General features: G+C 43.2%; 1 protein-coding gene across 1 annotated transcript in view; it reads right to left on the bottom strand.

Annotated features, from left to right (window-relative positions):
- Positions 1-26,421, bottom strand: part of LOC121288957 — an 80,905-nt gene that overhangs the window by 32,205 nt on the left and 22,279 nt on the right. The window contains exons 4-7 of the mRNA XM_041207822.1: positions 14,887-15,024; positions 14,610-14,715; positions 14,375-14,507; positions 13,440-13,472 (exon numbers count right to left, since the gene is read on the bottom strand). Coding sequence (XP_041063756.1) covers positions 13,440-13,472; positions 14,375-14,507; positions 14,610-14,715; positions 14,887-15,024 — 410 coding nt within the window. The remainder of the gene's footprint in view (positions 1-13,439; positions 13,473-14,374; positions 14,508-14,609; positions 14,716-14,886; positions 15,025-26,421) is intronic.

The following is a 26,421-nucleotide window of genomic DNA, read 5'->3' as shown; positions in this document are numbered from 1 at the left end:
CCTGGGTCTCCATGGTGGTCACCAAACTCTCCATGCACTCACATGCCAGAGCCATGACAGAACTGATGGCTTGGCTGGGCTCCTCCACTGTTCACTCAAGCCTGTGCAAAGTCTCTGGCGCCTCTGCCAGATGTTACCCTGTCTGTCTCTGTGTCTCCAGCAGGTTTCTTGCAGCAATTCCCAGAGGCATGTCATCAGCATGGGGCTCAGCATGGGCCAGTTCTCCAGCAGTCCTCTGTTTGTCAGGGACTTCGACTGTAAAATCTTCCATCAGCCACTACGACATGCCTGTGATGTGTTTAGCAGATTGTGCCCCGAGCATAATCATGAATGTATTCCCACCAAGATGACTGTCTCTGTGTTGTTGGAGGGTGCAGGGGAATGATGTAATGGTGCATCCTCTGAGTGTTCCTTGGCCTCATCCTCAGAATTGGAGTTCTGGCTTGCAGCAGACCGGAGGAAAGGTGTTTCCTGACTGCGAGGACCTCTAGCGGAGAATACAAAGAATTAGCTTGAAGTAATGTACAATCCCATTTCCCAATGCAGTGTCACATGTGTGTCTCGTATGCCCAGTTCTAAAACCAAGTTGGAGAACTCCTCACTCTGTTGTCTTGACACTCCAGCCTCGCTGTCGACAACTGAACATCCATCCTGCTGCCTGGCCAGATCAGCTGCCTCCTTCTCTGCAAGAGGTCAATAGACGGAAGTCAGGGACCCTGCCACTAGTCGAGTGCTGCCTGATGATATGTGCTCTTTTGTCCTGCAGGCAAACAGAAGGATTGAGTATCATCTCAATGCACAGCAACCCTTTTAAGAGTATGCTGGCTTATGACAGCCAATGTCACTTCCCTCATAGTTGTTCCACCCACGCATTCTCCTGCAACTGGTACAACTTTCACAGCATGAGCTGGTTCTCAGAGATTCACTCCACATGTTCCATCTGGTGCTGAGGCCTAGAACCCAAACTCCTGCCTGGTACACCTCAGCACTTGCACATTTATATTGTTTGATGCCATCACAAGTGCCACTTTGCAGTGACTATACAATGCCACTTACCCTTATGGAGTGCAGGAGGTCATTTTCACTTTTGCAGCATTGGATCCAATTTCGCTTGTAGACCCCATCGCTGCCCACCTCAGCTCCAAACTTTGTCCAGGCTACCTTGGTCAGGCGGGAGGGTCTCCTGCTGCCATTGCTGCGAACAGGACCTCCTGGATGGCACGGAGGAGAACCTGCAGCCAGGCTTCATTAAACTAAACACAACTTGTTCTTTGCACTGAGATATTGTTCAAAAACAGCAGCCGGTTGCACCAGCGGTTGCAGCTTTCCAGGGGTCAAATCAGCAGTTTTATTTTCAAAACATCACTCACAGCCAGACTGATGCTGCTAGAATGCAGAGAGTGTATGCCTGTCTGAATGCCTGGGGCCCCGAACTCTGACGCTGTGAAGTGATGGCAGGGTGATCTACCTCTTGTCTGTCCCCAGTGGACAATTGGCTTGGCTAGGCCCATGGACTCTGAATATCTAATTGGCTGGCTGCTGTATGATTGTGTGTGGCCATGCATCCTGCCTCTGACTGGAAGTCCCGTATACTTCCAGTCCCACCGTCAGGGCACTTGATGCAACTACAAGATTCCATCCAATACAGGCAAAACTAAAACAAAAGAAAAAGGCATATAATAAGTACATAGATAACCAAGGAGAGGCTGACAAAAGAGATTATGAAAAAATTAGGAAAGCAGTAAAAAGAAAAGAGTTAGGAAGACAAACAGAAACTTCATAAAAAATTATCAAAGGGCATAGAAAGAAAATAGATAAATGAAAAATCAGGATATTGATAGGGCCACTAGGGGAGACTAAAGGATGCACATAATAAGCACACATAATGACAATAAAATGGCAGAATTAGTAAATAATATTGTTGCTTCATTATTTAGTAGGGAAACTAGCGTGGTGGACATGATATTAAAAGAAAAAAAATTAAAAATGTAAAAACATTTAAGATCCAAATGAGGGAGGTTATTGTCAAACTAGTGAAACTTAAAAAAAAAAAAATTCTTTGGTGGGATGTGGGCACTGCTGGCAAAGCTAGCATTTGTTACCCATCCCTAATTGCCCTTGAACTGAGTGGCTTGCTCGGCCATTTCAGAGGGAAATTAAGAGTCAGCCATATTGCAGTAGGTCAGGGGTCTGAATGAGTGCAGCTCCAACAACACTGAAGAAGCTTGACAACATCCAGGACAAAGCAGCCCACTTGGTTGGCATCTGATCTACAAACATTCACTCCCTCCACCACCAATGCACAGTAGCAGCAGTGTGTGCCATCTACAAGATGCACTGCAGGAATTCACCAAGGCTCCTTAGACAGCACCTTCCAAACCCATGACTACTACCATCTAGGATAAGGGCAGCAGATACATGGGCACACCACCACCTGGATGTTCCCCTCCAACCACTTACAATCCTGACTTGGAAATATATCACCGTTCCTTCAATGTCACTGGGTCAAAATCCTGGAAACCCCTCACTAATAGGGGTGTACCTACACCACATGGACTGCAGCAGTTCAAGAAGGCAGCTCACCACCATCTTCTCAAGGGCAATTAGGGATGGGCAATAAATGCTGGCCTAGCCAACGAAACCCACATTCTTTGAATGAATAAAATATATAGGCCAGACTGGGTAAGGATTTCCTTCCCTAAAGGACATTAGTGAACTAGATGGGTTTTCATGACAATCAATGATGATTTCAAAGAGCTGCATTTTATGACCTCCCTGCTGGGCGTGTTTTGGCGGGCAGTGGCAGGTGGGTGAGAGTGGGAAGGCCATTTTTTAAAATTAGTTTGTTGAACAGGCGAGAAGGGGGGCACATAATTTGGGGGTGCTTGTGCGCACTGGGGGCAACCACTCCCAAAATGATACTTCCTTTTGTCCGTCCGTACCTTGCCTCCAAAACCCAGCCACCACCCCCCTCCCTACGCTCCCCGATCCCTCCCCATCCAGAACCACAGACTTACCTCTCTCCGGTGGCCATGTTCTCTTCTTCCTGGGGACTGCCTGCAGTCTCAGCAGCACCCAGTACTGAATCCTGGCACTGCTGGGACTGCTAGCTGCTGGCCAATCAGATTGGATGGCAGCTCTTGAGCGTGGGACTTCGTTTCCACTGAGGTGTGTAAGTGAGACCCGAGGCTGCTGACAGCATGTAATCGCTGAAGGATGGCCTTATTTAAAGTTGGTCAGTTTAAAACTGACTTTCCTTCTGGGAGGGTGAGCAGTATGTGATTAGCAAAGATGCTTTTAAGGAAAAGCAAGATAAACAATGAGGGAAGTGAGAATAGAAGGATATGTTGATGGGGTTAGATGAAGGGTATGAGGAGGCTTGGGTGGAGAACAAACATGAACTTGTAGGACTGAATGGCCTATTTCTATACTGTAAATACTATGTAATGATGTCATCAGAGCTCAGTCAGCAAATTCCAAGAGGACCCCGTTGGCTTAGTGCAGATGTCCTTGGACACTGCAATTTTAAATTAAACAGTCACATTGGAGTTAGAAAGGAGTGGCAATTCTCTCACACAATATTAACTGCCCAGGTTATAACAGATAGCAAGATTTTCATTGTTGCCTCCCTTGTGAAGCAAGAGAAGGCAAGTGTCTGCAGACAATTCTTAGACTGAAAGCTCCAAAGAAATTACAACATGAGTACTGATAGTTACAAATGAATCCTCTTCTTCCTCATCCAAAAAATACAACTGAGGGCAACATGCATGTTTTGATTTTTTATTGTAGCACTGAAAAATCTTGCAAACAAAAATCCTGCCAAAAATGTGTAGGTAAAAATGCAGCAAAAGATTAGCAATGAAAAATGAAAAAAAGGATTTGACCTTGGTGGGGACCCTACACAAAGCTTATTTATAGCTCATGCCTTGTGTTCATGTGGAGCAACATTTAAAGTCAGACTGATGTTTGATCACTGGTTTCAACAACAAGGATGAACTTGCATTATAAAGCCTTTTCCATCTTCTCAAAGTATCTCAATGCACGTTGCAACTGGTGGATTACTTTTAAAATGCTGTTGTTCCATAATATCTAATATAGTAAGCTGTTTCTCCAGTGTTTCTGCTGAATGATGGGTGGATAGTAGAAGCAACGTAGAAACTCCTATCGATGATCATTATTAAGATGGGTTTAAGTCTATATAAATACTCAGGAAACTAATGGGGTAAAGGCCAATAAGTCCCCAGGACCTGATGCTTTGTATCCTAGGATATTAAAGAAAATAGCTACAGAGATAGTGGATGCACTAGTAGTAATCTTCCAAGAATACTTAGATTCTGGAAAAGTCCCAGAGGATTGGAGAATGGCCAATGTAACACCCTTATTCAAAAAGAGAGGGAGACAAAAAGAAACAGGTAACTATAGGCCAATTAGCTTAATATCTGTCATTGGGAAAATGTTGCAGTCTATTATAAAGGACGTAATAGCAGAGCATTTAGAAATACATAATCTAATCAAGCAGAGTCAGCATGATTTCATGAAGGGGAAATCATGCCTAACAAATTTATTAGAATTCTTTGAGGAGGTAACAAGCAAGATAGATAAAGGGAAACCAGTAGATATAATATATTTGGATTTCTAAAAGACTTTCGATACAGTACCGCACAAAAGCTACTTAATAAGATAAGAGCCCATGGTGTTGGGGTAGCATATTAGCATGGATAGAGGATTGACTGACTAATAGAAGACAGAGAGTTGGGATAAGGGGGGAATTTTCGGGATGGCAACCTGTAACTAGTGGAGTGCCATAGGGATCAGTGCTGGGGCCTCAATTATTTACAATATATATTAATGACTTAGATGAGGGAAGTGAATGTACTATCACCAAGTTTGCGGACGACAGAAAAATAGGTGGGAAGGCAAGTGGTGAGGATGACACAAGGAGTCTACAGAGGGATATAGACAGGTTAAGTGAGTGGGCAAAAACTTGGCAGATGGAGTATAATGTGGGAAAATGTGAAGTTATGCACTTTGTCAGGAAGAATAGAGGAGCTGAATATTATCTAAATGGAGAAAGACTGCAGAAGGCTGCAGCACAGAGGGATTTGGGAGTCCTTGTGCATGAATCCAAAAAAGCTAAAATACAAGTTTAACAGGTAATAGGTAAAGTAAATGGAATGTTGGCCTTTATTTCAAAGGGAATGGAGTATAAAAATAGGGAAGTCTTGCTAAAACTATACAAGGTTCTAGTTAGACAACACCTAGAATACTGTGAACAATTTTGATCCCCTATCTAAGGAAAAATATATTGGCATTGGAGGCAGTCCAGAGAATGTTCTCTAGGTTGATCCTGGGTATGGAGGGATTTTCTTATGGGGAGAGGTTGTGTAGGTTGGGCTTGTACTCATTGGAGTTTAGAATAAGAGGTGATCTTGTTGAAACATATAAGATTCTTAGGGGGGTTGACAGAGTAGATACTGAGAGGTTGTTTCCCTTTGTGGGAGAGTTTGGGACCAGAGGTATAATCTCAGAGTAAGGGGTTGCCCATTTAAAACAGAGATGAGGAGGAATTTCTTCTCTGAGAGGGTAGTTAATCTGTGAAATTCTTTACCAGTCAGGGCTGCAGAGACTGGGTTGTTAAGCACATTCAAGGCTGAGATAGACAGATTTTTAATCAATAAGGGAATCAAGGATTATGGGGAAAAGGCAAGAAAGTGGAGTCGAGGATTATCAGAGCAGCCATGATCTCACTGAATGGTGGAGCAGACTTGATGGGCTGAATGGCCTACTTCTGCTCCTACATTTTATGGTCTTATGGTCTATAAAATCCAGTTATCACAAATAGCTGCAGTTTCAGCAAGGCCAAATCGTGACTGGCCTCATCTACATGGATGAGTTGAGTACATTGCTGTGAGAAAATGTAGGAATTATGATTAGCCATGTTTAAATCCAGTTCCATCGATTTTAACCATTATGATTCTATTTATGCCACGAATGACATTTGTGCCATTTAAAATGTATTTTATTTTGTTTTTTAAGTTTGCTGGCAACTTGCCTTCAGTCCATTAACTGTCATGTTCTACGTTATCTTTCAATTTGACCCTTGGTTTTAGTGGTACATCTGCTGGCTGAAATTAGGTATAATACTGATACAGAATTATCTGTTGTGATATGAGGTACATGTAACTTTAAGGACCATATCATAAACTGCTGTCAATCACTACCACTGAGACAGGAAATGATGTAGTAGTCCCATGACTATGTACTTAGAGACAGCAGAAGATGTAGAAGTCAGACATGTGTATACAGCCTCCTAGATATCACAGTATGTATATCGCGTTATCTTCAAATAAAAAACCTACATTATTATTTTGCCAATCCTTCTTACATGATCGCTGCATTTACATCAAATAGAAGAACATAACATTGTGGCAGCTTTGTTTTTGAAGATTTGACTGAGAAGTATACAAGCCTCAACCCTTTCATTTATATCCGAAGAACTGGTGTGCAAGCAAAGTAACCATCAATTATTAACTCACCATTTGTAAGTGATTTTGCAGCATTATAGGGATCCTACACACTGTACCTTCATTCTGGGACATCGCATCTTGCTCCAGCAAGCAGGCACTGGATCTCAGTAAAACTGTTCAAATTTGGGAGGGCTTACATAGTATAAGCCTACCTGCTGTGAAGTTTATGCAGGAACAGAGACTAAATAGCCGACTCTGAAGGGTTTAACTTTAAGCAGTACTTAAATGCATTCCAATTAACCAGGTGCATGTAACACCCATTGTCCAAATGTGATCCATGAAATAGCTAGCCAAGTTATACAGTCAGGTGATGACAATAACCAGGCCATCAATATGCAAAGTGAGCAGACATTCAGCACAGTGAATATCAAAGAATGTATTGGCACAGTGGTACCAATAGAAGCCTTTACCACCATCCAGATTATATGCCTACAGATGCAGAGACAACACAAATTGTACGCAAAACTGGATACTGGTGCAGGTGCAAGTACTCTTCCACTTTGCATACTGAAATGTATGCAACCACAGAAGTGGCAAGCGAGGGTTCAATCAACTGCTGGCAAACTCACCACATACAATGGCTCAGAGATTCTGTCCCTAGGGTCCAATACCCTCAAGTGCCACTACAACAACTCACCTTGGTCACCTTGGATATTTTAAGTTGTGGACACCACAGGTCCAGGGGTCACTGGTCTACTGATGTGGAGGGACTTTTCTTTGATCACCATCCATGGTGTCATTAAGATAATTACAAGAACCAGAGACCACCAGGAGCACCATTGGAAATCCCATTCTTACACTGGGCGAAGACCATTTAACTCTGCAATGCAGATCATCAGCCGACAGGCTGTGTGGCATAGTTGGAACTGAATACTATCATATCAAACCTGCAGATTTCATTGTACTGCGGAACCAATGTAGAGTTACTATTTGGCAGACAAGTGTGGACAACCCTCTCCAGTCATCACTAGTTGATATTCCCAGGAGTAAAGATGTATTAATTGAAAAACCGGGGAAGATAAAAGATGCCCATAACCGGCTGAGGGTAACGAACTACCCAGCCTGAATGCCGGACAATAAATTTGACCCTGTATTCTGAGGACAGGTTTTCTAAACCTCTAGTTTAGAAAAAACTGGATGTTGTGATATGATGTACATGTACCTTTAAGGGAGCACCGAGACAGGATGTGCTATAATAGTCCCATGACTCTGTCCTCAGAATACAGCAGCAGATGAAGAAGTCAGACATGCATACATAGCCTCCGAGTTAACACTGTATGTATATAGTCTTATCTTCATATAAAGGACCCACCCATGGTACATTTACATTGAATCAATGAACGTAATAATAGGCATGATATTGATACATTACCAACGCCAACATCAATTGGAAGGAGAGAATGGATGCAGTGTCCAACATTGCATGCATACTGTAGCTACCAATTTCAAAATATAACACTGGATACAACTAAACAGGACCCTGTTTACAATGCCCATTTCCTGCAGCCTGGAACATTAGTTCTCTTGCACAAGAGATGTATATAACATACATGTGCAGGGCTCATCTCCCAGCAGTTAAAAAAATTCAGGCCTAGAAATCAAAGGGGGGGATTTTCAGCAGTGTGCTAAGGCAATAATGATCCTCCAAGTTGGCAAATATAAAGCCTAGAACTGAAATGCCAGTTTAGCCTGTGTTTAGCTTAAGGCACCATCTTGATAAAGATGTTTCAGCCTGTGCTAGGACAGCCACCCCAAGACTTGTTAATGGCCTGATTGGCACTTAAAATGCCTGCTAGGACTCATTTTGGTGGCTAGCACTTGCTGTAATGCTCTCTCCTAACTGCAAACAGTTGTTTGTCCAATAAGATGGTGTGCTACACTATCTTACTGGACACTTTCTCGGAGCCACCAGGAGAAAGGGAGCGCTTGGAATGGGCACCTTGCTGGTGTCCCCCATGGTCTTGATGAGAAATGGGAGAAGGACATGAAGCCAGGCAGAGCAGCACCAACTGATGCAGGAAAGAGGGCCAGGAGGGCCTCTACCCCTCTACACATTGCCCCCATAGGTACAAGACAACCCTCCTTCTTTGAACCTCTTCTGCCTGGATCGCCAGTGACAAGCCCAAGAGTCTGTGCACCCTATCCCTTGGTTCCTGAGCCATCCTCTAACATGCCACTGTGTGCCAGCTAGAGCACTCCACACCTTCGGTTGAAATGGGTGAAAAGAGCCTACATATACAGCTCCCTGAAAATTGCATCTAATTAGCACTTGAGTGTAAAATCTGCAGATGTCAGGTTTAGCATCTCCAGGTAAAGTTAAATTCTGGTAATCAGGAATTAGGGCCAAAATTGAGCTTTAAATCCAGAATTTCAAATTCTACACCCATTTGGCATATGTTTTCATTGTTTGGTTAAAATTCCCCCCTATAAATCCCACTTTGCTGCTGGTGGAAGTCCCATTTACATGTGTAAATTAATGTAAATTTCATCCCAAATCCTAATCACTGTGCCATTCATGACTCAGCACCCAGAAGTACAGGGTCATCTCTAACCCAATGAGTCCCCATTGAAAAACTACAGTCCATCACCATACGTGCTCCTCCCAACCATGGATAAGTAGATGTAGTTGCACTAGGGTGCGGTTGTATGCTGGGTGCAGATGATCTCAGTTAGTGTCTGATTTGTACTTGGCCTAGGTCTTCCAAAGGGTAAGTGCCAGGGTTGCAGGAGGCTTATGCTGCTCCATGGCAGAAGCCTCATTGCAGCATTCTTTCAGGGTGTTTTAGGGATGTTTCCTTGCTGCTCAGGTATTCTAATAAAGATGTACACTTGTCACCAGGCCAGTAGTATATGCTTTTAAAAGTTGGAATAAAGCAGGGTTCTGCAAATGCACAGAAACAAAAAGTAATTTTAAAACTGTCCACATTGACATGTTGTTGTTTACTTTTGTAGTTTACTTTTTGCCAATTTGGATTTATAGACTTTGCACTATTGTTTCTTTCTTTGGATTGAATATTTATTTGTTCTGAGTATTTTTAATTTCACATTTACTACTGGATACATCTATTCAGAATATTTTTCCCCTTAGATGTGAGCTAGCTTCTGCCTTAACAACACAAAACATGGCAGAATAAAGCCCATTTGCCTGGTGCCAAGGATGCACCAACAGGAAGTACTGGTGCCATTTTCAGAAGCAGCACCAGCACATTTATGTTCCTTTTCAGAAATTCTAAACTTTGTGCTCCAAATCATGTTTGGATCATACCAACTCAATTAAATGATGGGCAGAATGAAACCCAGGGAAATGCCCTCCGAACACCAGCAGTACAAAATGCAATGGGCAAAATGCGTTAGGACCACCCACACATAGAAAGCAGAATTTCAGCCTGCTAAGACATATGTTACATTGTCATTATGTGTGTAGTGTTAAGCAGAAGGGATAGCACTCTGAACGAAGGCACAATGATTCCCTTAGATGGATGCAAAAATCTCAGCTGTAGCTCCAAGCAGTCACTTGTGCATGGCGATGGACACACTCTGGGAAGCAGCATTGGCTTGCAGATTAAACTAGCTGAGGGTGACCCATGAATGTGAATGCCAGATGACAGAGATAATTGTTTCCTCAGTGCACGACATCAACTTGGACAAAATAGGCAGGCTAGGCAGATATACCAACTTCTATGGCTAAGAGGTATAGTAGCAAGGCGTTGTGGGAAGCTCAAGTTTTTGGTGTGAATACATCAGATATTTCAACACTACCCATCTCCAGATGTCTCAACTGGCTTGCTACTAGTCTTAAATATGGTTCTCTATTCCTTGGTCAACTGCAGCAACCCATTTTTCTGGTCAAAAATAACCAAAATCAAGAATCAAATGTTTGTTTCTCTCTCGGCATTGCTGTTTGGAATGGTTAAACAGTCATGGACAATGGTTCTGCTGATTGACTAAAATGCTGACTGCCAGAGAACTGAACAGGTATAAAATAGACATTGCAGCACTAAACATAACTCACCTTGTAAAGGTTGACCAACTAAGGAAACTGGAGCTCACTTTGTCCTCTTCTAGAGAGGCTGGTTGTCGCTTTGTTATCAAATCAGGTATCACTCTTTGAGCGGAATTTCCCCAAATTTGCACTAAGTGTACGGGTAAAATGACATTTTATCTGTCGGCTGCAATGGCGGGTTTTCACATGGTATCGTCCCGAACCTGCCTTGTTATTCACGTCGTTTCCATGCGCCCACCTGCCATCACCCGCCACTGCATCACTCCAGGCGCCACATTTAAAGTCCAGACACCAGCACACATTTCAGTGCTTCCAGCTCAATACTGCTGCATGGAAGACATGACCCTGAAAGTGAAGAAGACTGCAGTCCCCAGGTTCAGTGACGTGTCTCTCAAGTGAATTTTGGATGCCATGGAGGCCCACCCGAATGTCCTCTACCTCTGCTCTGGCCGCAGGGTGGGCAGCAACAGCACGAACCCGGCTTGGGAGGCGGTGGCAGCAGTGGTCAGTGCCAATGCCCTGCAAACGAGGACAGCCACCCAGTGCCGCAAGAGGATGAATGATCTCTTCCGTTCCGCCAGGGTAAGTAATTCATCTCATCACTCAACTTACACACTCAAAAACCCATCACATATCCACAGGGCCCGCATTCACTGCTGATTCAAGGGACATCACCATTTACTCTCTCACACTCACTGTCATTGTCCTCATCCCATCCATGGGACCACTCAACACCCACACAGGCCAGGCATTAATGTCATCTGGCTTGGCAGGTGTTCTGCTTACACTTTCTCCATATCTATCCATGCAGGACAAGCTGGCACTCAACGGGAGAGAGAGACCAGGGACAGAATGCCCAAAATCAAGGTCCTCACAGACTTTGAAAACAGAGCCATCCAGCGAGCCGGCGAGTATCTGGACCGTTCCTGTGCTGACGGTGAGGTCAGCGCTGCTCTACCAAGTGAGGATCCAGCAATGCAACATCCATCAGACAACCATACCGTGAGTGATGTGTCCTGTTTCACAAGCCACAGCTGTGCACTAATCTGCTCCCCTTGCTTTTGCAGGCACATGTGCCAAACAGCCAACAGAGCCCATGACCCATGGCTTCCAATCAGGCTCCGAAGAAACTTCTGAAAAGGAATCTGGAGGCACCCTCCCTGAAGTACCATCACAGCACTTAGCACCACTGCCGCACCCCCACCCCCCCCCCACCACCGCTGCCGCTACCACCGGTCGCCTCAGAGGCAGGACTGCATTTACCCCCATTCACAAGTCACCTCAACGGTAAGGCTGCACTCACCCCTTGATTCCCCCCCACCCCACCAGCAGTCGGGCAGGGCAGCACTTAACCCTGACTCCCCAGCGCCCCTGAAGCCTGCAGAGCAACAGGCGATCCTGGCGAGCTCTGCAGGATGTTGCTGTGCACTCACCTCCAGTTCACTCAAAGTGCAGGCTGCCAAGTGCACACTGCCTCTGTGCTATTGTGAAACACATCAGCGTGCTTTCCCGCTGACGTGGACGGATGATCCAGCGGGGGTACAAGAGGGTACTGGTGGGATGGCCTGATGATGATATGCTGATGTATTACAACGAGGGTCCTGACGACTGATGGTGGGAAATGCAGCCTGCCAACGGACAATCGTGACCTGCCTTCCTGCCGTCGTGAAACCGATCACGCCATTTGTCCGCTCATGCCATCTATCACACCTGCCGCCAGAGGGCACGGAAAATTCTGCCCTTTGTTTCAGTGGTACTAAAATAGATTCCTCAACCAAATTCTGAACTGCAGGCAATGAGCCATCTAAGGAGTGCTACTTGTTTATTTTAAGAGAGGCAGATTTGGAATTAAGGGATCTGACTTGTTCAGCGATATACTATTTATTTCCTCTTCTGTAGATTTTTACAGTTTTGTTTTTTTATGTTGCTACTAGTGCATACATTGGCAATATACAAAAGGAGTGAGAATTGGCATTCCTTGCCCATTTCTGAATCTTCTGAATGCTTTAGATGAATAACTGATGAGATACAATTGGATGCATACATGCAGTGTTCTGTTTTCATCCATCACTACTCTGAGATTTACATTATAAACCTATGCAAATGTGTTTGGACATATTAGAGGGTAGGTCGCCTTACGGTTGCAGCATCAATTGCAAGTGCCCTGCAGAATATCTTGGATAGGGTTAGCTCTTCCTGTAGAAGTGAAGTGTACTGCAGCACAAAGCCTTCATGTTATTAGTTCCTCAAAAACTATATTAAGGGATGTGTCACAAGGTGTATTGTGCAGTATATGTAAATGTTAAGCAGTGAGAGACAATGGAATGCTGGCTCTCCCAATCGTGTTCTCAATTATCTTGCATTCTGACATTTGTTTCTAATGCCTTTACTGAGTTACTGAATTAGATAAATTATTTATAGGTAGAATTGTCAGCATATGCCTGATTCTCAAATGAAGAACCCAATGCATTGTCCAAACATGAACCTTGAATTAGTGGTCAGCTAATTAGGAAGTGTCACCTTTAATTTTCTATCAATGGGTCTTGGAAAATGACAACATTTTCTGTGAATCCTAATTCTTTATAAAGAAAATATGTGAGTTGGGAATATTATTTATATTTTTTTCTGGCTGGCACCGAACTCTATTCATAGAAATCTAAAACATTTTTCTTTCTTTCTGCCAATGTTAATTTGGGGGAAAAGGTCCATATGTGGATAGAGGAAGACTTAATGAGAAAGAAGTAAATGTCCATCTATTTCTAAGTCTAACAATTAAATATTAAAATATGTAGTGCCCATAGTAACGTTCCTTAGCTTAAGAATGTCTATTCAGAATTAGATGCGTTTGACTTTACCATGGCTACAATTCCTTAAGTACTGGAATATTTTGCAGCTTTCATAATGCATACCTTTCTTGTTCCATGTGGTGAGCTGCTTCCTTCCTGGAAATATTTAAAGATTATAGTTATAAAGCAATACTTAGCCATTTGAGACCTAAGAATATGTCATAATTCATGATATTTATTTAAATAAATTCTCCAGGTTGCTCCTGTTCGTGCCTGTCCTAGCCTATGGTTTTCCTCTGTCCACCCTTGGCATTCCCCATTGCACCCACCACAGCTCACACCTTTGACTCTCTTAAGCAATGGTAACATTGCCTTATTTTCTTTATTTCTAAGTTAGGAAAGCACTGAAGGTTCTTTGAGCCCATAAAAATTTAAATTTTCCTAAGGAAAGGGGCTGTAAATTCAATTTTATAGCAAACACTCTATGATGTTTGTATATATATAGGATCTATCCATTAAGGTAAAAGAGGATAGAACAGTTGAAGGGGTCTAGAGGACTTGAGAAGATTTTGGAGCAGAATTTATTTGAAGTGGAATACCGTTTGCTTATATGCTTATCTAGCATCTAGTAGCTAATTCAGCTTAAACACTCTATTAGTATTATATGTCTGGTAGGTTAGCAAAAAGAGGGTGTCTGACAGAAGGTAAATATTGAAAGTGTGATGTGAGTAAAAAAGGCTTGATAAAGATAGTAATGTATTCTTTTAACATAATTGTTTACATTACTGGCTCATTGAGGAGACCTCTATGGCCATATTTATTTTTTGTGCTGACTGCTTAGCTGTATTTTCTTACTGATCAAGACTCAAAAATTACTTTTCCAAATGAAGCTGAAAGTACGTAAGCTTAAATATTGTAAATAACTTGGCATTTCATATAATATTCACCTGAACAAAAATCTTGCAAGATTAAGATTAAGATTACTTTCTGTTAATTTCACAAATGTGCTTAATAAATAGTTAATGTAATTGTAGGGTATCAGAATTCTTGCTACAAACATTTTTTGTAGGAATTTCTGTATCGTCGTAATTGGAATCTGTAGGCTCTGAAGATTTGTGTTTAGGACCTTTGGATGACATTTTTGAATGCGGCTTTCGAGTCTTTGTTGTTTTTTCTGTGGTTTTATGCTTCCTAAGATGTTGAAGAAAGAAAATAAAGTGATAATTCCACGGTTCACACGTGCAAAGAAATGGCTCCTAAAGGGAAAAGTTAAATTGTAAAGAAAATGTTTACCTTTCCCTGAAAAAATGCAAGTAGATAAGGAAGCCTATAACAATGAGGAGAAACAATACTACAATGCATCCAGAAGTTAGAAATGAAGATGTAGAAGTATTTATGCCTGCAGGGAGAAACAAAAATGCTAATTCAGAAACTATTTTCCTTCATCAAAATAAACTTCAGAAAAACAACCAATTAAGCATTCGAAAGAAAGACAGAAAGATAGGCTAATATCTATTATTTGCATAATCTCAAAAGAAATTTTATTGAAAATTTCTAGTGAAGTACTCACTATTAGCACACTGACAGTTGTCTCCAGAATATCCTGAGGTGCAAATACATACGTATCCAAGAGTGCTCTCTGGTTTTAAAACACATTTTCCATTGTTCATGCATGGATGAGCATCACAGCCATGTTTCTCATTAAATACTAAAAATGGGTTTCAAAGTAAAAATTGTAATTTAATGTTATTATTAATTGATTTGTACTTTCTTCTTTATTTACCATACCGACACAAAAGAATGAGAACATGAACCTTGAAATTCCAGGATCAGGGTGACAAATACAATGCAATGTGAACAGAGGGGCAAAGGTTATGAAACAAACACATTCCAATTAGGTTTCTGCCTCTTCCTTGCCTCACTGATAAACTTAGATCAGTGTACACCCATTCCGTTGTGACACCGTTTCTCAAAGCAGGATATCAAGCAATCCTGAAAAGCCTCCAAATTGTACAGCCATGATAGACATGACACAGCCATACTTGCTGTGCTGTATGTGGTAAAACACACATAGATCAAGAATCTGCTAAATCTCTTCATGACCCCTACCTTGAAGGTCTAGAATCCCACTGCTTCCACAGAAGCAGCATGCCAGTAGCACTTAGTGGCATGGACATTATTCCAAATTTTTAAACAGCCCATCCTTGGGATTTGGGATGTGGTCAAGGCAATGCTGCTTGGGTGGGTGGAAGTCCTGCCCTGCTGTATTTCCAAGAACAGTGAAGAAGCAAGCCAATGTGAGTCAGCCTTCTTAAGTTTCAACTCGAGGTCTTACGTAGGGGTTTAAGTATAACTCACTCTTAAAACATACAATAAAATGGTCTGGGTGTTTCCCTTTCTATTTTTCTCTCCAACTTTACGATAGGCTTGGCTATGCTTAATGGTTCCCCATGACGGCACAGCCCAGGTCGGGAACTCAAACGATAAAGAAATTTGTAGCTTGTTTTTAAGGATTAGCGTGAAACTTAAAATGATGCCATTCAATGTACCAGAACATATGCGACATCACACCAATCGGAGATTCTATTATAATGTATAATGCACTAAGAAAAACCTAATAGCTGCAAGTAATAATTACTTATTTTCCAAATGTAAGCAGTTCAAACTTCTAAGTAAAAATTATGCAACAGTTATGTTAGGATGTTACAGCAATATCTTCATAGAGGAAATTTAATGAAGAACAATAAATTCTTTTTTTAATTCTTTTCACGGGGTATGAGTGTGGTTGGAAAGGCCAGCATTTGTTGCCCGTTCCTAATTGCCCTTGAGATGTCTATTTAAAAAAATACCAACTGTTGTCTTATTTGTAAATTACAGCTATGAGAATGGCAAGAATCAAGGTGATGTAGGCAGCAAACTTAAAATTAGATAGTATCAATTGGTACCCTTGAAAAATGTTGAACTGTAAATCAGAATGGTGGGGTCAATTTTCAATTATCACTGCTTTGCTCCTGTTGGCAATCAGCATGGAAGGGAGTTGAAAACTGGGTAGTACTAGCTAGTACTGCTGTCCAAAGCCGATGAGAGCTTTATTAAAATATTTAAATCAGAATCCTAATCTGATTCTTTGACTCCACTGCAATTTTCTCCTACCAATGGGTATGAAGTGCACTATGAACGTGCAAACCATTGATACCAGGCATTGAGTGGCCTAACCAGCTCAGAAAACAGCCCCAAAAACTTTTTTGCAATGATATTTGCAGGGTCAGGAAGGGAAGAACTTCCAGCATGGCCACACATCCCTGCAGTGAGCTGCCTATGGATGCTTGCTGAGATGAGGTCTGACCATGAAAGCCAACAAATGGGCAGGTGAAATTGCTTCTTATAAAAATTTTCCCTGCACAGTGTATTTTTTTAAATTCTAGTTAATTTTAGAACATTGTTTTTGCTTCGGTTGATAGATTTCATTTATGAGATTAGCCACTAGCACAGTATTTTGAATCATCTATTGACAGTTACAAGTTGCAGTTATTGCCCTTAGGATGAAAATTAGTAGAGGCATAACTCTTTAGACACAACTAATATGAAATCCAAAAAATTTATCGCAAATTTATTTGGACAATAATTTGGCACTAAAGTGCATTGTCTAACTGAATTTATCGGGAAATACTGATTTAAATATATGTATTTTTTCATCTTCTGCATTGCACTGTGCATGTGGCTCAAGTTTTATATGAGAAACTGCAATAACTGATTTACCGCATAGTGTCAATACCAGCTCTTTTCTCCATGCTCCTCTTTTCTCTCTTGTGTTTACCCACCGTCATGCCAGTGCAGGCATGAAGATATTACATTTTTTAAAAAAACTATATTCCTTTTAAAATAGGCCCTGATGAATTGTAAATGGCTGCCGGGGGCTCACCTGACTTTTGCAACTTCAACAGCCTAGCAAGCTTTTTGGAAAGTTCCAAATTGGATTATAATAGGCAGGAATCTCCCTTGCATGGACATGCCTAAAGAGCACGCTTATGTGGAATTTCACACCTGCTATTGTCAAGGCTTACTCCAAAACACAGGGACAATAAACTCCCAGAATCTCTGACTCCGGGTCTGTCATGTAACAAAAAGAGGGCTATCGAGAATGAGCATCCACAATGAAGTGCTAAAGGCAACTGTCTAACTTCCATTGTATATCAGTGGCTTTTGACTATGTGACTCAAAATTCTTCTTCTCTAGGAAAGACCATCATTTGCTCTTGATAGTGAATCTATGGTCATTTATCATGTGATTAAAACTGCCGTCTGACTTTGCAAACTTTTTATCTAAAAACTGAGAGAGAGAGACCGGGCAGTCGGCAGAACACCAGCAACAACATCACAGCTGCAAAGAAAGGCTGTGTCATCTTGAATTGTCAAGACCTGTGAGGCTTAAGTCTTTTAAAAGCCTCCTCCAAAATGTTTTGAACAGTGCCGAGTTTGCCTGTAAGAAATTAGACATCTGGTTACAACAGCCAACAGGACCAATCTACCTGACCTGCTGAACAGAGATGACTTTGAAGGAAAATGTCACCATTAGCACATATCTTAGCTAATGTCACCACCGTCAACACCTCTTTGTCCTTTTATCTATGACATCTTTTGGGAATCTCCAACTATCATTGGCCCTCCATCCAGCTCTACCTGTCCCACCCCTCCTTAAACCAGCTTATATTTCACCTCTTTTCTATTTTTCCTTAGTTCTGATGAAGAGTCATTTGGACTCGAAACATTAACTGTATTCCTCTCCGCAGATGCTGTCAGACCTGCTGAGGTTTTCCAGGCATTTTTGTTTTTGTTTTGGATTTCCAGCATCTGCAGTTTTCTGCTTTTATCTTAGTGTTTGATTGATTGCCACTTCTCTTCTAGGAATGCCTGCTTTGAAGAAGTATTGCTCTTCTCTCCGACAGGATTTCCACCTCTCTCTTTTGCCTTGTTCACCTTCATTGCTTTCCATTTCTCTCCTGGTGTTTGACAAGGTGTTTACTAAAACTCGCTTTCACAGCCATATTTCCTTCCTCAGTGACTGTCTCCGTCTCCGACTTAACCCACATGGATTTCAACTGAAGTTCTATCCTTTATGTTTCAAACCCACCCAGGATTACAGGTATCTCTGTGACATACAACGCTTCTCGGATTGCTATTCCCGTTGCATCCTGAGATCCACACTCAGTGCCATGCGCCGCCATATTGAACACATGCAACCTCTCCCTCCAGCACCACCGACGCATCCTATTTCTAAGCTGCCCTTGCACCCAGTTTCATTTTATTCTTCGCCTCATCCGACGCCTCAACAAGAAACTTTTTCTCTTTCTTTCAGGTGCAAAGGAACGCAAGCTCCAACAACTCATCGACACCAACGCCCAACCAGGACCCTCCACACCTGCTCGTCCCTCTGTCCCCATCTCATCTTCCAATCCCAGCCCTGGCCGTGTATTCACCATACCCCCTGACCTTCCCCTCTCTGATGCTGAACGTTCAGTGCTCAGCAAAGGACTCAGTTTCATACCCTTACGCTCTCATCTCAATGGATTTCGGACTCGGCATGATGCTGAACTCTTCTTCCGCCGCCTTCGTCTCCATGCTCACTTCTTTGAGCAGGAGTCCTCTTCCCGTTCAATGGATCCTTTTACCCGCCTCCAATATTCTCCCTCTACCTGGACCCCTCCCTCTGGTTTCTTACCTGCTCTTGATCTTTTCATTGAGAACTGTCGGCATGACATCAGTCGTCTCAATTTCTCTGCTCCTCTCACCCACTCTAACCTGTCTCTCTCTGAAATTGCTGCATTCTGTTCTCTCAGGTCCAATCCTGACGTTGAGATCAAACCTGCTGACAAGGGTGGTGCTGTTGTTGTCTGGCGCACTGACCTCTACCTCACAGAGGCTGAGTGTCAACTGGCAGGCACTTCCTCTTACCTCCCCCTGGACCACGAGCCCACCACTGAACATCAATCCATTGTTTCTAGGACTGTCATTGACCTCATCTCCTCTGGAGATCTTTCTTCCACAGCTTCCGACCTCATAGTCTCCCAACCTTGGATGGCCCACTTCTACCTCCTACCCAAAATCCACAAACATGACTGTCCCGGCAGACCGATCGTGTCAGCCTGTTCCTGCCCCATGGACCTCATTTCTTGCTATCTTGACTCCATTCCCTCTCCCCTTGACCAGTCTCTTCCCACCTACATCCGCAATTCCTCTGACACCATACATCATATCAACAATTTCCAGTTCCCTGGCCCCAACCACCTCCTCTTCACCATGGACGTCCGATCCCTCTACACCTCCATCCCTCACCAGGATGGTCTGAGGGCTCTCCGCTTCTTCCTCGAACAGAGGCCCAAACAATCCCCATCCACCACTACTCTCCTCCGTCTAGCTGAACTTGTTCTCTCACTGAACAATTTCTCCTTAAACTCCTCTCACTTCCTCCAAATAAAAGGTGTGGCTATGGGTACCCGCATGGGCCCCAGTTATGCCTGTCTCTTTATGGGGTATGTGGAACATTCCTTGTTCCAGTCCTACCCAGGCCCCCTCCCACATCTCTTTCTCTGGTACGTCGATGACTGCTTCGGTGCTGCTTCATGCTCTCATCTGGACCTGGAAAAATTTATTAATTTTGCTTCCAATTTCCACCCCTCCATCATTTTCACATGGTTTATCTCTAACACTTCCCTTCCCTTCCTTGACCTCTCTGTCTCAATTTCGGGTGATAGACTGGCCATCAATATTCATTACAAGCCTATCGACTCCCACCTACCTTGACTACAGCTCCTCACACCCCGCTTCCTGTAAGGATTTCATCCCATTCTCTCAGTTCCTTCACCTCCGTCGCATCTGTTCTGATGATGCCACTTTCAAAATCAGTTCCTCTGACATGTCTTCCTTCTTCCTTAACCGAGGTTTTCCACCCACGGTGGTTGACAGGGCCCTCAACCATATCCAACCCATCTCCCGTGCATCCGCCCTCACACCATTCTCTCCCTCCCAGAACCATGATAGGGTCCCCCTTGTCCTCACTTATCACCCCACCAGTCTCCGCATTCAAAGGATCATCCTCTGCCATAGCCGCCAACTCCAGCATGATGCCACCACCAAACACATCTTCCCTTCACCCCCAACCGCCGGCATTCCACAGGGATTGTTCCCTCCGGGACACCCTGGTCCACTCCTCCATCACCTCCTACACCTAAATCCCCTCCCATGACACCTTCCCATGCAACCGCAAAAGGTGCAACACCTGCCCCTTTACTTCCCCCCACCTCACCATCCAAGGGCCTAACCACTCCTTTCAAGTGAAGCAGCATTTCACTTGCACTTCCCTCAATTTAGTCTACTGCATTCACTGCTCCCAATGCAGTTTCCTCTACATTGGAGAGACCAAACGCAGTCTGGGTGACCGCTTTGCAGAACACCTTCGGTCTGTCCACAAGCATGACCCAGACCTCCCTGTCGCTTGCCATTTCAACACACCACCCTGCTCTCATGCCCACATGTCCATCCTTGGCCTGCTGCAATGTTCCAGTGAAGCTCAACGCAAACTGGAAGAACAGCACCTCATCTTCCGACTAGGCACTTTACAGCCTTCCGGACTGAATATTGAGTTCAACAACTTTAGATCATGAACTCTCTCCTGCATCCCCACCCCCTTTCCTATCCCCCTTTTTCCAATAATTTATATAGATTTTTTTCCCACCTGTTCCCATTATTTTAAAATGTATTTCCATCCATTGTTTTATCTCTACCTTTTAGCCTATTTCGATCCCTTTCCCCCACCTCACCCCCACTAGGGCTATCTGTACCTTGCTCGTCCTGCTTTCTACCCTTAATTAGCACATATCTTAGCTAATGTCACTACCGTCAACACCTCTTTGTCCTTTTGTCTTTGACATCTTTTGGCTATCTCCACCTATCACTGGCCCTTTATCCAGCTCTACCTGTCCCACTCCCCCCTTAAACCAGTTTATATTTCACCTCTTTTCTATTTTTCCTTAGTTCTGATGAAGAGTAATTCGGACTCAAAACGTTAACTGTATTCCTTTCTGCGGATGCTGTCAGACCTGCTGAGTTTTTCCAGGTATTTTTGTTTTTGTTTTGGATTTCCAGCATCCGCAGTTTTTTGCTTTTATTTTACTTCGAAGGAACCCTGCAATTAATCCAGATTTAACCCCAGCCACCTGAACTTGCCTGAACTTCAATTCCAGAGTGGGAAAAGCTCCATCCTTCACCGGACTCCCAAAGACACGTGAACTGCTAACTATTCTGATGGTTTTAATTGTATCTTTCTTGGGTGTCTGATGTGTGATTGATGTAGGACTAGACTTTCCAAGGTGAGGGTGTAAATAAATAATACCCTTTGTTTAAATCCACAAAAGTCTTCAGCTGGTGACTTTTAACTTGACTGCACACTAACAGGAATTTGGGAACATCCATAAGATTTATCAAAATTAAACTATACTGTTTATGGAGAGAAGGGAAAGGGAATTGGCGGTTTCAGTCTATCCCTCTCCCCTGAAGCACATACTGTTTATTTACACAAGTAACAGAGCATTAACACCATGTGCGCTTCTCCAAACAGGCCCTATTCTAAACTACAGATTAACGTTGTAGCCCACACTACACAGCAATTGGGTAATACAGTCATGTGGGCAATCTGCTCACATTCTCTTAAAGGCGTATTGCGCCTCAGATTACCACAGTAATCCCCAGGATGTTGACAGTGAGAGATTTGGATATGGTAATGCATTTGAATGTTATGGGGAGATCGCTAGATTACTCTTGTTGGAGACAGTCATTGCCTGACACTTTTGTGGCATGTATGTTAGCTGTCCCTTATCAGCCCAAGCCTGAATATTGTCCGGATCTTGCTGCATATGGACACCGACTGCTTCAGTACCTAAGGAGTCATGAATGGTGCTGAATGTTGTGCAATAATCAGCAAACATCCCCACTTCTGACCTTATGATGGAGGGAAGGTCATTGATGAAGCAACTAAAGATGGTTGGGCCTAGGGCACTACCCTGAGGAGCTCCTTCAACAATATCTTGGGGCTGAGATGATTGACCTCCAACAACCAGAACCATCTTCCTTTGTGCTTGGTATGACTCCAACCCGTGGAGAACATACCCCATAATTCACATTGACTTCAGTTTTTCTAGGGCTCCTTAAGCCACACTCGGTCAAATGCAGCCTTGATGTCAAGGGCAGTCATTCTCACCTCATCGCTAGAGTTCAGCTCTTTTATCCATGTTTGGGCCAAGGCTGTAATGAGGTCATGAGCTGAGTGGCCCTTGCAGAACCCAAACTGAACATCAGTGAGCAGGTTATTGCTGAATAAGTGCCACTTGATAGCATTGTTGATGACCCCTTCCAACATTTTGCTGACAATCAAGAGTAGACTGATGGGGCAGTAATTGGGTGAGTTGGATTTGCTCTGCTTTTTGTGGACAGGACACACCTGGGCAATTTTCCACATTGCTGGGTTGATGCCATTGTTGTAGCTGCACTGGAACAGCTTGGCTAGGAGAGCGGCTAGTTCTGGAGTACAAGTCTTCAGTACTATTGTTGGAATATTGTCAGGGCCCACAGCCTTTGCATTATCCAGTGCCTTTGGCCGTTTCTTGATACCCCATGGAATGAATCGAATTGGCTGAAGACTGGCATCTGTGATACTGGGGATCTCAGGAGGAGGCCAAGATGGATCATCCACTCAGCACTTCTGGCTGAAGATTGCTGCGAACGCATCAGCCGTGTCTTTTGCACTGATGTGCTGGGCTCCTCCATCATTGGGATTGGGCTATTTGTGAAGTCTCCTCCCCCTATTAGTTGTTTAATGGTCCACCACCATTCATGACTGGGCACTTTGCTGATACACAAGCTGTCTTTATCTGTGTACAAGTTAATTTTGTCCTACCATAAGACCACAAACTTTAACTTTGGACTCTCCCACATTATTCACTCACTATCCTCACTATCCTCCTTATACGACCTGGACATTTACCTCCTAATCTTTGCTATACTTATAAACCCTGAATTCACAGTGTTCATTCACATGCAAATTTCAATGCTGCGCTATACCTGCATCCATTATTTCTATTTCCCTTTTTTCTCTTCTTTTAACTGCTCTTAGGCCCTTCTCTCTTTTCTCTGACTCTTATGCATTGTCTTTTACTTTTACTTTACATTTTACTTATTCCCTTGTCCCAATACTTCTACTCTTTTGTCTTCCTACTTCTCTGCCTCTGTCACAGTGTAAATTTCCTTTGAATAATCCCACAGCTAACCTCTGTTTTTCTCAGCGTTCTCCACAGAGTCCATCAGGATACCCGTTGCTTACAAGCAGCAAACTCAATGTTCCATCCTCTTACTCACTAACCTTCCTGCCAGTACACCTGCCAGGGACTAATTCTGCTAACGTCCCTGTTATACCAGACCCCTTGGGCTTTGACAGTGGATCAACTGCCCCTCTCAAAGTTCTCCCTCAGAATGCTCATTTATTCATGGACAGAGAATAGAGGAAGTTCTGAGCTGCAGCCCTTTACATAGCACTGAATTTTCTCTTTAACCGAATTTGGAAGTACTGTTTTTCTCTGTTCCTACCTCACTCTATTTCCATAAAATTCCATGGTATGCTCTCTGTTTTTAAAAAATAATGTATAGCATGTAAACCCTTCCATGGCCTTGTCCCTCCTAATCTCTGTAGTCGCTTCCAGCTGTACTGCCCTCTCTGTGTTCCTCCAATTCTGGCTTCTTACTATAAAAAGGCATGATACTTTTAAATTTTGATGTTCAGAGACTTTCAAAAATTTCTTCTTTCATGGGATGTCACTGGGTAGCCAGCATTTAGTGCCCATCCCTAATTGCCCTTAAGAAGGTAGTGGTGAGTGGGGCACTTGCTTGTACCCATACAAGGAACACAGAAAGTTAGCATGCAGGTGCAGCAAACAATTAGGAAGACAAATGGGATTTTGGCCTCTATTGCAAGGGGTTTGGAGTACAAGAATAAGGAAGTCTTGCCACATTTGTATTGGGCTTCAGTTAGGCCACACCTGGAGGGTTAGCAGATAAAATGAGATACTGGGTCATGTAGAGTTATTAGGACAGGTGACTAAGAACTTGGTCAAAAAGGTAGGTTTTAAAGTATCTTAATGGTGGAGAGAGAGGTAGAAAGCTGGAGAGATTCAGGGATAGAATTCTGGAGTAAATGTGCCTTCAGTTGCCTAGGCCCTAAGAACATAAAAAATTGGAGAAGGACCAGACCATATAGTCCCTCAAGTCTGCTCCACCATGCATACAATCAGGGCTGATCTTCTGTCACAATTCAACTTTCCTATCTGCTTCCCATATCCTTGATTCCCTAAGAGACCAAAAATATCTATCTCAGCCTAGAATGTATTCAACGATAGAGCATCCACAACCCTCTGGGATAGAGAATTCCAAAGATTCACAAATGTCTGGATGAAGAAATGTTTCCCCATCTCAGTCGCAAATGATTAACTGTGTGCAGTTTTGGTCTCCATATCTAAAGAAGGCTATAACAGACTTGGAGGCAATGCTACAAAGCTTCACTAGATTAGTTCCTGGGATGACAGTGTTGTCCTATGATGAAAGGCTGAATAAATTGGGCCTATACTTTTCTGGAGTTTAGAAGAATGAGAAGCTATCGCTTTGAAACATTCAAGATCCTGAGGGGGGTTGACAGGATGAACACAGAGGTTGTATCCCCAGGCTGGGGAATCCAGAGGATTGTGGATGCTTCATCATTGCATATATTTAAGGCTGAGGTAGAGTTTTGGTCTTGGAGCAATCAAGGAACATGGAAAGTGGGCAGGAAAGTTAAAAATGAGGTAGGAGATCAGCCATGACCGTACTGAGTGATGGAGAAGGCTTGAGGGCTCTATGTTCTACTCCTACTCCTCCTTATGTTCTTATATGCCGTTAGCTGTCTAAAAGCTCAAAAAGTTCATCCCCAAACCTCTCCGATTTCCCATTGCATCCTCTACCTTTAACATGCTCTTTAAAAACTACCTTTTTTACCAAGCTTTTGGTCACCTGTCCTAATTTTATTTTATTCGTTCACAGGATGTGGGCATCAGTGACTAGGCCAGCATTTATTGCCCATCCCTAATTGTCCTTGAGAAGGTGGTGGTGGGCTGCCTTCTTGAACTGCTGCAGTCCATGTGGTGCAGGCACACCCACAGTGTTGTTAGGGAGGGAGTTCCAGGATATTGACCCAGTGACAGTGAAGGAACGTCGATATATTTCCAAGTCAGGTTGGGGAATGGCTTATAGGGGAACTTCCAGGTGGTGGTGTTCCCCTGTGTGTACTGCCCTTGTTCTTCTAGATGGTAGTGGTTGTGGGTTTGGAAGGTGCTGTCTAAGAAGGTTTGGTGAGTTCCTGCAGTGCATCTTGTAGATGGTAAACACTGGTGCCACTGTGCATCGGTATCCCTTTATGTGGCTTGGTATCACATTTTATCTGCTCATGCTCCTGTAAAATGCCTTGGGGCATTTTAAGTTAAAAGGTTTTATATAAATGTAAGTTGTTGTTTTTTGCCTGTGATTGAAAACCAGCTGTGTGTTGTCAGAATTGAATGTTTTTCGATTGATAAAGATTGCAGTATAGTGATAGGGAGCGTACAGTCCATGGCACTTTGGGGAAGCCTGCCGTGTAGGGATGTTTAACGCTCTCTCATCCTGGTCCACTCTGTCCACAGAAGGAGAAGGCATAGTTGTTCCTCTTGGTGTAGTCAACTTCAGTGATCTCCCTGATACATTGGTATACTATGAACTGAGGATGTGATTGATATCGCCTAATCAGCCTGAAAGGAGCCTGTGGCATAAAAGTTGAAGGTCATGGCGACCATGACAACCACAGAGAGTGCTGTCCATTCCCTGGTTCGAGGCTGGAGCTTTGGCTATAGAAGGTGACCTAGCTCGTTGACTGGCTTCTTGGTAAAATAATGGTGCCGAAGATGTTGCTCCTGAGCATAATGTAACAGAAGTGCTCCCTGAACACCTGTTGTGATATGCCTTCCTGCTCAGTGGCCATCTCCTCCTGCTCTGTGGTG

This window comes from Carcharodon carcharias, chromosome 16 (genome assembly GCF_017639515.1).
Source record: "Carcharodon carcharias isolate sCarCar2 chromosome 16, sCarCar2.pri, whole genome shotgun sequence".
In the NCBI taxonomy this organism is placed as follows: domain Eukaryota; kingdom Metazoa; phylum Chordata; class Chondrichthyes; order Lamniformes; family Lamnidae; genus Carcharodon; species Carcharodon carcharias.
This window is presented reverse-complemented; position numbering and strand designations above follow the sequence as displayed.